Source organism: Lutjanus erythropterus, chromosome 23 (assembly GCF_056507025.1).
Source record: "Lutjanus erythropterus isolate fLutEry1 chromosome 23, fLutEry1.hap2, whole genome shotgun sequence".
Classification (NCBI taxonomy): Eukaryota; Metazoa; Chordata; class Actinopteri; order Lutjaniformes; family Lutjanidae; genus Lutjanus; species Lutjanus erythropterus.
Window position 1 is genome coordinate 6,002,211 of NC_139339.1, and position 12,269 is coordinate 6,014,479.

The 12,269-nt window shown below is 42.9% G+C and overlaps 2 protein-coding genes across 2 annotated transcripts in view; one reads left to right on the forward strand and one right to left on the reverse strand.

Moving 5' to 3' along the window:
- The window catches only part of LOC146305548 (pyruvate carboxylase, mitochondrial-like), a 399,577-nt gene that overhangs the window by 228,140 nt on the left and 159,168 nt on the right, over window positions 1–12,269 (forward strand). The window lies entirely within an intron of this gene.
- LOC146305549 (leucine-rich repeat and fibronectin type-III domain-containing protein 4) overlaps window positions 1–12,269 on the reverse strand; it is a 53,075-nt gene that overhangs the window by 9,696 nt on the left and 31,110 nt on the right. Inside the window, exons 5-7 of the mRNA XM_084712239.1 lie at window positions 11,979–12,149; window positions 10,755–10,916; window positions 9,310–10,053 (exon numbers count right to left, since the gene is read on the reverse strand). Of these exons, the coding sequence (XP_084568365.1) occupies window positions 9,310–10,053; window positions 10,755–10,916; window positions 11,979–12,149 (1,077 nt within the window). The remainder of the gene's footprint in view (window positions 1–9,309; window positions 10,054–10,754; window positions 10,917–11,978; window positions 12,150–12,269) is intronic.

The following is a 12,269-nucleotide window of genomic DNA, read 5'->3' on the forward strand; positions in this document are numbered from 1 at the left end:
AAAAACACTTATAAAACACTTTTTAAAGTATCTGTGTTTATCTCTGACTGCACATAACTTGGACTTGTGGTCTGAAATATAATGATCTGATTGACTGAATAGCTTGAAGATGCAGCGGTGTTGTTATTACTATCCCTGCACTTGCAGACACATACTGGCAGTGTGCGCTGTCACCCAACACACCCAGAGTGTCTCTCTCTGAGCTTCTAATTATGGTTAAACCCTGCAAAGGCGCGCGCATACGCACAGATGCAGGGAGAAAGTGAAAGAGACAAGGGAGTGCTTTGTTCAAGCTGGTGACACAGAAACGAGTAATTATTAGTACCCGCGAGAGGGAGAGGAGGCAAGAGGGGGAGAGAGGAAAAAGAAAAGAGTGATAGCAAGGGGGATAAAAGAGTGATAGAATCCTGTCTCTCCGTTCTCTCGTTGCCTCATTTCTTCCTCTTTTTTTTTTTTTTTTCTCTCTATCTGCATTACCAAGTCTGGTGGTCTGACACCAGACAAGATTGGGCACCGAAAGCAAGAGAGAGAGGGAGAGAGCAAGACAAGGAGGAACAACAAAGCAATTATCTCCTCTTCTGGCTGACATCTATACTGCCCTCGTTTCCTGTTTTTTTTTTCCCCCCATGTCATGTTTTTTGTTCGTTTACCCTTTCCTCCATTTTTGGTCTTGATTCGTCGGACTGTTTACTGTCTCGTTGGCTGTCTCCCTCAATTTTGTCTGATCTCTTCTTCTGTTTTCCTTGATCTGTCTCTCTGTCAATCTTTTTTTTTTTTTTTTGTTACCCCTCCCCTCCGGATTTTGTTTCATCCCTCCTTCTGTCTTTTCACTTTCCTTAATCTATCCTTCTCCCTCAGCTCTCCCTCATTTGGCCTGATTTTTTTTTTCCCGCGCTGCCTGATTCAGTTGTTTTCTCTCTCATCCCCGCTCCTTTTTTTTATGACCTCCTTCTCCTCCTCAATCCCCAAGTATTTGTCTTCCTCCATTATTTCTCCCTCTGTTTTATTTTAACCGCATAATAGAAGATATCGCCGTCTTTCCTTCTCTCCTCTCCTCCTTTGTCTGACCCGCAGTATAATATACGTTGACATATATATCGAGTGCTGACCCTTTCACTTCCCCATCTTTCCTCTGCCTCCTATGTGAGTTGACACGTGTATTGACACAGTGGTTTAACACTTAATTACATCTGCCCCCGGGGTACAGGTCTCACCCCATGTTGTCCTTCCCGTATCGCCCTTCATTCCCTCCATCCTTTTAGTCATCTAAGTCCTTCTCCTTTCTTCCTTCCTCTCTCTTTCTCCATCTTTGTCTCTTCTCACCTTACACCCTTATCTCTGCCTGTGTCAGCAGATGAACTTATCTTATTTCTTGTGTGGTTCTTGCATTATTGCATTATCAGGCTCATAGAGGCCTAATTTAGGATGCTGATATTAGTTTTCTCAGCACTGTCGTATTGTACAATACAAAGAGCTGCATGTAACGTGACAGAAACTCAAAGCATCTCTGGCTGCACCTGAGGAAAATAGTTTATAAAGTGCACCACATAGTTTGGTTCATCCAAGTAAATATGCTCTCTATATATTTTAAAATATATTTATAGACCAGTGGCCATATTACAGAAACTTCTTAACTTTCTAATCCTATCTTGACAGTTTGGTAACTGTGGTAATTAGCATTAGAAGTTGATTTAGGTAAAAATAAAACATTACAGATGAAGATTTAGTCATACATAAACTGTTAAACGTACAACAGAAAAGTTTTGCCACTAGGGGTCTTTTTCACATTAAAACCATGACAGAGGATGTAGTTTAATGGCATCACGAAGTGGCAAGGGATCATGGGAGTTGTTATCTTCTCGTTTATACAATAGTCATACCTGCTGAATGTCTATCTGAGATGACTCAGCAGAAACCACGTTCGTAGACGAGGTAATATTAAAGTTTCCTTCACGTCATGTTTAGTAACGCTCGCCAACTTCCTTCCTCACTGTCTGCCCTATCCGAGGTAGGCTGTTTTCCTGGAAGTTGTAGCAACTAGCTAGCAATGGCGAGCAGGAAATGCAGTGTTACTTTGAATAAATTGTTGGAAATATTACACTTTTCAGTTCTTCCATCTGTAATAGTTGCTTACTTACCAACTAGCTAACATCAGTGTTAGTTAACTGTAGCTAAAGATAGTGTCAGCTAACAGTAGCTAATGGTAATGTTAGCTAACTTGTTTAGACTGTGGCGTCTCTTGCTTTTACACAATGGATGCTGGATACAGCAGAGACTGCTCTCTTAGCTCTCCTTCTTTTATCCTGGTTAGTGTTGTTGTACATTTTTCAAAAACTCATCTTCAGTTCATTAAGTTTCAGTTGCAAGGTGTCGTTGGGTTGAGTATTTAGGAGTTCCTGACCTGAGATCAGATAGGTTGAGGTAAAATAAGATAGGATCCCTTAAGTTAAGCTGTATTATCTTACCACCCCTCCTCTCTTAACTTGAGACTTAAGAAGGGAAGATTCTGTAATATGACTCCAGCCCAGTTCCCTGTCAAATATTAGTAAAATATGATTTATAATTAGTGGCAGCAAATGAGTTGTATTGCTATGCATCTCATTTTCGAGCTCTGTTTCTGTATTATTATTTATTTCCTTCTCCTTCTGTGACTCATTACCCATGTTCTCATCTGTCTGCGTCTCAGCATGCACCTTTCCTATGGCTGTCAGACTCTCGCCCTGTCCTTTTGCAGCTGCGCGCCCTTTTTTCCGAGACTCTGCCTTCATTATTCTCATTATTTCTTAAACTCTGCGTGGTTTTCTGTCTAACTTCCTCCCCTCTCTGTCCCTGTGATCATTTCTGTTCCCATTAAATTCTGTGTCAAACTTGGCACTCTGAGTGCCCGGCATGAAGGTTGATCCTGTTGTGACTTGGGTGAAATTGCGAAAATTGTCAAAGCCCTTTACACTCCAGCCTGCACCCTCAGATGTTGTCTAAATCATAGAGGGAACTTTTGTCTCTGGCATGTACGAGTGTCATACAAATGCCCCCACTGGCAATACCATATGTACCAGTGAATCATAAAGTATTGATGGATCTATCACAGCAGATTGCCAGTTTTCTTTTAAAGGTCCATCCTGACTTAAATAAAACATCAGTTGCAAAATAGAAAGCAACAGAGTAGTTTGTCATTCATAGATATTGAATAATGGATTTGAGCTTCAGTATATACACAGAGGTTGCACTCAGTGACACCTAGACTCTACAATAACGCAGTTCCTTTAAAGTAGTCCTGCAACAAATAATTTTTAAGCTTTGAGTGCTTCATGCGCTATTTACTTCACGCTGAGAGGTGATGATTCAGCTCTACCCTTTAACAATGGGTGGACGAAATAACAGTAACACTATACAGTATAATTCATTACCATAATGACTACGGAGTCGAAGTGTTTCTCACGTGTCTGACATCTCTTCAAGAAAAACTTAACATAGAACTGTTTTATTGCCAGTGTTGGGGAAATGTAACTTGGTAGCGTACTCAGGTTTTGCAATCTAAGTAATCTGCATCTTTCAATCCATTAGCAATAAACTCTTACCATATTTCCTAACTACCACCGCCTGCACCTGTCACTGGAGGAGACTCTGAGGGTGACCTTCTGTCCTTTGAGACAATCTGATGCACGTTTTGCAAAACTTATCCCGCATTATAAAAGAGTAAACTTGAGAAAGCATTGGTTGTGTGAGTCAACATAATATGAAAACTTAGGCACGTGTTTTGAGCGGCTAATCGCTTCATCAGTAGCACGCTGAAACATGATATACTATGTTTCCATCGAGGCAGCTGTGTTAGAACGCTACTCTGCACTGTTCAAAGCAGCCATTTTAACATGAAACCGGGTAAACACAGGTGGTATCAATTATACTGATTAAGGTTCCATTCCATTCAGGTCAAACAGAGTCGGGGTGCTTCTACTGAGCATGTTGGCTCACTGTAGAGGCTCTGCTGCACTAAATGGAACAGGGTCTTTATTAGAATCACTGGTAATGCCTGTGTTTACGTTGCTATTTACAGTAATATCAGTACGGCTGCTGTGGAAAAGCTTCACAATGATGCATGTTATCTGAGGCTGCTGGGCTTTTGTATTTTGTCCACCCCTGTATGTTCAGCTCACGCCTTCATGCATGGCCCTGTGAAGGAAAAATTGTTGCAGGAAACTAGAAATCTTTCTGAAAAGACGTGGAATTTTCTTACAGATGGTGCCACAAAGGCCGCTTTTACAAGTGTTTCCCTCAATAACATGGAGGTACACTCTTTCTCCTGTTGTTTGTCCTTCAGGTATAGGCCGTACCCATGTGTGGGCAAGACAGACAAGCCAGTTTGGGAATTGTTCACATTCAACCAGCAACCTTCGTAAATCCTCATTCTGTCACGGGTCCTTTCGCATTAGAAGACCAAGGACATTTGCTTATGATCAGATCAAAACGTTGCGCTGAAACATTGTGGCAGAGCTCCAAGAAGGCGGCTCCGTCGACGGTGTCAGGGGAGCTGAGGGTGACGGGGTGAGCGGGGCCCGGCGGATGCTGCGTGGACGACATCCCACCTGGCACTGTCACACGAGCCGTCAGAGCCGTGGAGGCAGGTGTTGCCTCGCGTGCGACTGACCTTTTTTAAGATGATTAAATCTGGCAGCCACACAATTGTACGGTATATACATCTGTCTCACTATAGAACTCACTTTCTGTCATTTACTGGAGACCCGGTACTTCCTGTCTTTGTGTCTATCCCTTGCCTTTCAGTGTTAAATCCTCTTTCTCCCTCCCCTTCCCCAGCTGGGCTGGTGTTTTCTTCACCTGCCAATGCTCACAAACAACAAAATATGAACACAAATCCCTGATAGGAACCATGAAATCTCACTCGTCCATTCTCCTCTTTTGAATGCATAAGCCAGACTCCCTTTGGCTGACTCTTCTTCTCTTCACAGTCTTGCTAGCCGGTGCAATATTGTGGTTGGCACTGCCACATTGATGCCATGATAGAAATCTATACCAGCTGCATTGTGGTACGCCTCCTTTCAAACGCCGCCCCCCTTCCATTTCCTCTTTATCTGTCCGTCGAGACCGATTTTCCGCGCTCCTTCCCTCAAAGCCCTCAGACTTCTAGTCTCCTCTTTCAACCTCCTTCGTCTCTTTTCCAGTTTGGTTCAAGGTTTATATCTCAGTTTTCACATTTAAGGTAGCCACTAAATCTGTCTCCTTTGAGACAGTTATCACCTCCTTCTGTTTTGTTGGCAGTGCGATTTGTTTAGAGTTTAGTCAAACTTCAGATCACTTACTCCCCTCCTCCTCGCCGAAATCCAGCATCTCTCCTGTGAGGCTGGATGCCTTGGCTCAGTCTCTCTCGCTTATCTCTCCTCTGTTTTGCTTCTGTGCGAGTCTCTTTGTGTCTATCAGCGTTTTCTTGTCTCGAATTGCACAGCTGAGCCATCACCTGTGTCGATGCCGCCGTTCCATTATTTCTTTAAAGTTTGCTCTCGCAGAGAAACATTTGTACCTGTGTCGCCCTTTTCTTTGCAAGAGCTAAATTCAGGCATGCCAACTGGGATTTGAAGTAACATTACAAAAAGCTACAGATTTTAATGTGGTCCAATTCAACACGCTTGTAATAAATACTATTTATATCGAGCTCAATGTTAAGTTTTTGTTGCAGATTTCTCAAACGTATTGTTTGAACTTTTGTGATGCTTTAAGCGAAGCTGTCCCTGTTGGTTTCTAGAGATAATACACCTTTACTCGATAACACTAAGCAGCGAGCCAGCTCCCCTATTATTAGAGCATTTTCCGTAGAGGAATTAACGTGGCTGATCAGCGAGGGAGCTAAGATCTCATTCAGTTCATTCAATTCAATTCAATGTAATTAGTTCTCCATGTGTAATTGCCATAAATGTGCCATGGGACTGTGCAGAATCTGCACTCGTCTGTTTTGATGTGGCATTTCAGTGGGACACCTCTACGCCTCCGTCTTTTCATCCGCCCGACCCTCTCCCCAGCAGTGGAGAGCTTTGCTGCAGGTCTTTCGCCACGCTGCGACTCCGTTTCTCCTTCTTCTTCCTACTCCCTTGTGATATTATTCCTTCTGGTTTGTTTTCTTTTGTGAACGACTCCCTCCGAGCTCTTTCTTTTATCCCAAATTTCTGTGGGCTCCTTCCTCTGTCACTATGTTGGTCCTCCCAACTTCCTCGCTGTGTCTTTCCTGTTTCCATACCCAGGTGTATTGCTGTTGTGTACACAGGTTTTCTCTATTTCAGTGAGGGATTTGAATGCCTCCCCTCCCTTGCTTTTTCCTTGAGGACCATTTGGGCCCACCCCTCTCTCCTCTCCCCCTTATTGTCTGTCATTCTCTCTCCTTTCACCCATCCTTCTTTCATCTCAATCTCTCCCAAGGTGATTGGGGTAGAGCCCATCTCCTAGCTTCCCCTTCTGCCTCAATCCCTTCTGAAATCTCTGAGGCGCCATTCCTATCTTAAAATTCACCCGTTCTTCCCCTCTGGCTCTATCCATCACTCCCAACTATTAGCGTCTCCTCCCTCTCCGTCTTTTTTCCACTTGGCCGCCATCTTCCTTACTTTCCCTCAATCCTTCTGATTATTCCTGCGTGCAGTTTTTCATATTTTCAATCATCTTTCCATCTGTCCGTCTGTCATCCTGTCACCTCCTCTCAATTCCACTTACAGCTTAATACCATTTTATATGAAGAAAACTGCATTCAATCCCTGCATTAGTGCAGCGTGAAATCAAAAACAAACCTAAATAATGCCATGGTTGCGGTCTCTCCCCTACCTCCTCTCTCCTTCTCCTATTCCATCTTGCTGTCACTGTTTCAGCCTCTGTTTTGCTGTAGCAACAACCACACACATAAATGTTTCATCAGTCTACGGTTGTAAATACTGTGGCCGTAAACTTTGAGTGTGTGCAGGCATAAATCATGTGCAGTGCAACAACATTATACATGCGAGTAAACCAAGTAGCTAAAACCCAAGCCTGACTGTCACATTTTGAAAAACAAGACCCACCTCAGACTTTGCTCTCCGTCTTTATTCTGAAGTCCTATCTCTTCTGTTGGTGTTGGAGCATTTGGTTTTTAAGAGTATCACAGTTGGATGGTGTTGGCGCTGTTTAAAACTTGTGATCTATCCTTTTTTTCATGTAAAACGGTAAAAATTTGTTTTACAGGAACTGTTTACTTTGATTCATTCCTCCTTCTAATCTTTTCGTCTCTCTTTGGCTCTTAGCAGTGTCTGCAGTTGCTCTCCTCTTTCTTTTGCTAGGCTCACAGCAATGGTGACCAAAGATTGGCAGCTTTGCAAGGCTTTTTTTTTTGGGCATCCAAACCTCATGTTTTTTCCAAAACTGCTACCTTAATTTATAACGCAGGGTGTGCCGGTGGTTTCTTAAATAATTTGGTGATAACAAGAACAGCCCTTAACCTCAAATCCGCTCTTTATAAATGTTTGATTTTTTTTTTTTTTCTCATTTGAGCACATGGAAAATAAACATGGACAGTGAAGTGTTAGGTAATCTAATTTTAACTGCAGGCTTACTGAAGGTTTAAATTTTTCTTCAAATTATAAATGATGCATCTCATCAGGACAGTGTGTTACTTTATCAGACTTGTCCTTTATTACTAGCACATACTACTGAATGTCACTAAAGCCTGTTTTACACTGGACAGAAAGTGTAAGTGTCAGTGTACAATCAGCATTCACTCCCGGGTCAAATGACTGCAGTAGTCACGGATATTTATCAGCTCCAGCTCTGATTGGCAGTGATGTAAACATGACCCCCAGGGGGACACACTAATTTCACCCTTTTCGGCGGAGGCAGTGAAGGCCTGTCGTCTCCGATTATTTCTGTGCCTCTTTTGCTCCTTTTTCCAATCCACGTATACTGCTGAGTTTGCGCCCACTTGAAGGTGTGTATTTAAACAATGATGAGCTTGTCTTTAGTCGAGCGTCTGAATGGTGCATAAACATTTTATTGCCTATAAATTCTTCACGGTAAAAGTCTCCCATCATTTTGTTATCTTAAGGCTTTTATTATGAAGCTGCAAAATCAGGGAATACCGATTTTTTTTGTCAGCAGTAACTTAACACAACTTCTGTACAGCTGAAAGCAAACATGAAATCGTAAAATACAGCAGACTACCTGAAAGTACAAAAAGCGACACAGGAGAGAAACTAAAGTTCAAACTATGGAGCATCGCTTAGAAGCCAAACACACAAAGATTTTTAAAATGCCTTTCTTTTTGCTCTTCAGCACTAGACATGAGATGAGTTTCTGCCTTCCACATCAGCACAAAAAAAGGCAAACTGGTCTACTGGCAATGGGAAAGGGACTGATCACCTATTTTTAAGCAGGTTTCAAAGAAAACCTGCATATACACAATCATTTTGGTGTAAAAATATTGCTGTAACATATCTTGAATTCAGAGTCAGACGCTATTTACTTGCCACTAGATGCTTTCATGTTCAAAGGCACACTGCCACATATTTCTGAAAGCTCCCCTCCCTCATAACCCCCTTTTATTCCCTCAACATTCATGCACTTGTCCTCCCATTCTACTCTCATCCATATGCACCGACTTATCCACCTGTTGGGTTTTAGTGTCATACAGTGATGGAGATGAATTATTAACTACCCTCGCCCCTCTATCCCTTCATCTGTCTCCCCATTCATCCTTCCCTTGAGCTATCCACCCATCCATGTACAAGGTGAACAGTTGCACTACTGAAGTGTCATGCTGTAATGGATAAATATTTAAGGGCTTTTGCATAAAAACAGGATATTCACTTTTTTGTGGGAGGAAGACGCCGACAGTCAAGAAATGAATTGTGGTCGCATGGAGAGGAGAAGCTGTTACTGCAAGACGATAACAGATACCTATTGGCAAATATCTAAGCTGCGACAGCCTTCTTGACTTCCTGGTTGGGCTGTCTTTCCCTTTCAAGAGGAAACCAGGAATCAATACTTTAAATTGCCTTTATCTTTAGGTAAAACTTGCATTTTGTCCTCTTGTTTTTGTCCTACCCTTGAGCCAGCCTGACAAAGTTTGGGCTCGTCCAGGATCTGAACCAAACAAACCTAACCTAAACAACAAATCATGTGCTCACACGAGCTTATATTGTGAAGCGGCAGTAGAGCAGGTGATAATCAGTGTTGCACTTCCTGCTTCCCTCCTAAAAGGGAAAGACAGCCCAACCAAGAAGTCAAGATGTCTGTCACAGCTCAGTTTGAGAGTTGTGTTTAGCAAATAGGAAATGTTGAACTGACCTGTAGATGAGTGTTTCGTCAGCGGTACAGTTGTATTGTATCTGATACATCCAAACAGCGTAAACTGCAGACAAACGCCCCAAATCCCATCTGACTTGAGCTGACGTCGACGTAACTCCTTGTACTCCAACCATCCGTCCTTCTTCCTCGTCCCCCTCGTCGTCCTCCATGCTCCCTCCGTCGGCCCTATCCCCTTCGGAGGCCCTGCTGCTACTGTCGACCTCATCGTCCTCACCCGCGCCTCTTCTCCCGTCCTCCACCTCTCCGCCACGTCCCCCGCCGTCCTTGTTAATCCCTCCATTTTTCCCGGTGCTGATATCCGAAGAGCCCGGATCGGTCCGTAAAATCCCATTGGTCACGTTCCTGTTGTTTTTGGTGTTCACATTGTTATTATTCCCTGTGTTTCCGCCTGCTCCTCCCCGGTGAGGCAGGGGGATTATTTTCAGGTCCACAGTAGCAGTCGCTTCACCCGCTGCATTTATTGCGATACACGTGTATGCCCCGTCATCCCGGGCAACTGTTACTAAGATATCCAAGGTCCCGTTGCTGAAGGAGCTGGTCCGGGATGAATTCGCGATGATGCGGTCATCCGGTGAAACCCAGTGGATTACTGGCTCTGGGTCGCCAATGGCGCGACACTTTAGCGTGGCTCGCTGGCCCTCCAGCACCCAAAGCTTGTGAGTGTGACGGGTGATGAGAGGTGGTTCACAAGTAAACTCCTCCTCAGGAATCGACCAAAAATATCTGAGACACAAATGGGAGGGAAGAGGGATGAAGCCAATGAGAGAGAGAGGGAGAGAGAGTGAAAGAGAGAGCACAATCACCTTTTTTGGCAAAGTACAGAAATTTGTCTTGTTTTATCCCTCCTAGGTGGCTTTGGCAGATAAATGGAGTACATTAACCTAAAGATCTGAATGCTCGCTTCTGTCAATTTAAGGGTAAAGTTCAGTAAGGCACCACAGTCTGAACAATTTCCCATGCTACTGTGCAGAAAACAGGACTAAGTAAAGTAATTAATGGTGACGGCAATGACAGATGACAACAACAGATGCTCATTTTCCCCTCAATCCTTTGTTTGCACTCAGTATTTTTGACTTCAGAGGTAGATCAGAGTAATAACTACAGCAGTATCTCATCACTGTTTAAAAATGGAGTCCTTAAGGCCTACCTGTCCTGTGAGTTTTTGCTCCAGTTCTATTCTTGCATACATGATGATCCAATTAAGATGTCATAAAATGTGAGGCCTGTAATTGGATGTGTGCTAAAACGGGACCAGAGCGAAAAACTCGAAGGACAGACTGACCTTGAGACAAGGTTGGGAAACACTGATGCGTGACATCCAGTTCAACTCAACATGTTATTCAACTTGTAACACTGAAGTGTGCTTTGCTGATGAGGAGAAAGTTGTCTTTAAAACCGTCTATTGATCACTTGATGGTGTTTACCTTCCAGCTAGGTGAGTAGGCGTGGCACACGTCTCCATGTCGTCTCCACGGATAAGCCGCCTTAACCATAGAAGTTCGCAATTGCAGTGCAGCGGGTTCCCACCAAAATTTAAGCTTATGACAGCGTTGTAGGGGGTTGGACTTATTGCGCCCGTCTGGGACCTGATGACAACAGTAGAAAATGCCTTCAGTTCACTCACACAGTTTTGTTATTAAAGTCTATTTAAACTCCATATTTTTGATCATTTGACTTTTAAATGGAAATCTGTCCATTCTAAATACGCTCTAAAGATCTTAGCACTAAATAGCAGAAGCATCTTGGTCAAGGTCATGCTTTCCCTTGCTTTTTAAATTGCATCAGCTTACCTCTTTTGACACTTTTTAAAGGTTTTTATTGCTGTGTAATTGTTAAGGATTCAAAACATGCAAATGTGGTGGTCCACAGTAAAAAAAAAAAAAACAACAACCCAGGAGCAATAAGCAGTAGCGCTGTTAGCTGCATCTTGCAGCTGGCCTGTGCAAAGTAAAACTGGAACAATTTGCAAATATCTAGGAGGAAAACACGACTTCAAGCTTATTTAAGTCGGTTTTGGGAAGATGGACCTAAAGACTGTAATCATATATGAAATGGGTAACTGTTAGAGCATAGCAGCTCAAACACCTGTGTAATTTCCATTTTTTTTTTTTTAATTCGCTGGACAGTTTGTAAGTCAGAGACCGTACAAGCCCTGAGCAGTTTGCTTAAATCTCATTTGTACTGAGTGCAAGTTAACAGAGGCCATGTTGCAGTTGGACACAGTTGGAGTTTGTTGGAGCTTAGTTGGCACCTCTACAAAAATGTGACTTTCTCCTCTTAGCTTCCATTGTTCCTTGCCATCACCATTTCCAAAGTTGAAAATGTATGACTGGTAGCCAATCATTGGGCATTAGAGGCCTGAAGGTTGCTATTATTTACCTTCTAGCCACTGGTTCTTTTGACTTTCTTTGACTCATATACTATAGAACAAGCCAAGGCTTCCTTTCTATATATTAAATGTACCAAAAAAGGGGAATAAAATTAAAACATAGGGTTTGATTTCCTCTCTGACACTAACATTGTTCCCTGGTGTGTCAGTGCCTGAGCGCTCCTGTTAAAAACCACTTGGGTGGCAGTGTTGTCTGCCACAGAATATTTCTACTAAGCCACTTCTTAGTGAAACATGAAAGACCAAGCTTAAGCGCTACCTTGCAAAGAGGGGATCAGGAGGCAGGGTTCGGAGCCTGTTGGAGGTCATATCCAGCCTCGCAAGCTTATACAGCTCTCCAAAGACTCCTTCTGCGATGTGGTCTATCAAGTTATGGTCCAGGTTGAGAGTGTGCAGACTGGCCATGTTCTGAATCGACTCCCACGGTACCCTGTGGCAATAAAATAGAGGAATATTTAGAAATGAATGTTAAATTCATTGAATTAATAGACTCTGTGCCAAGCCTGCTTATGTAGTTTTGTTTAAGAGCTGAGAAATTAGAGAATATCTG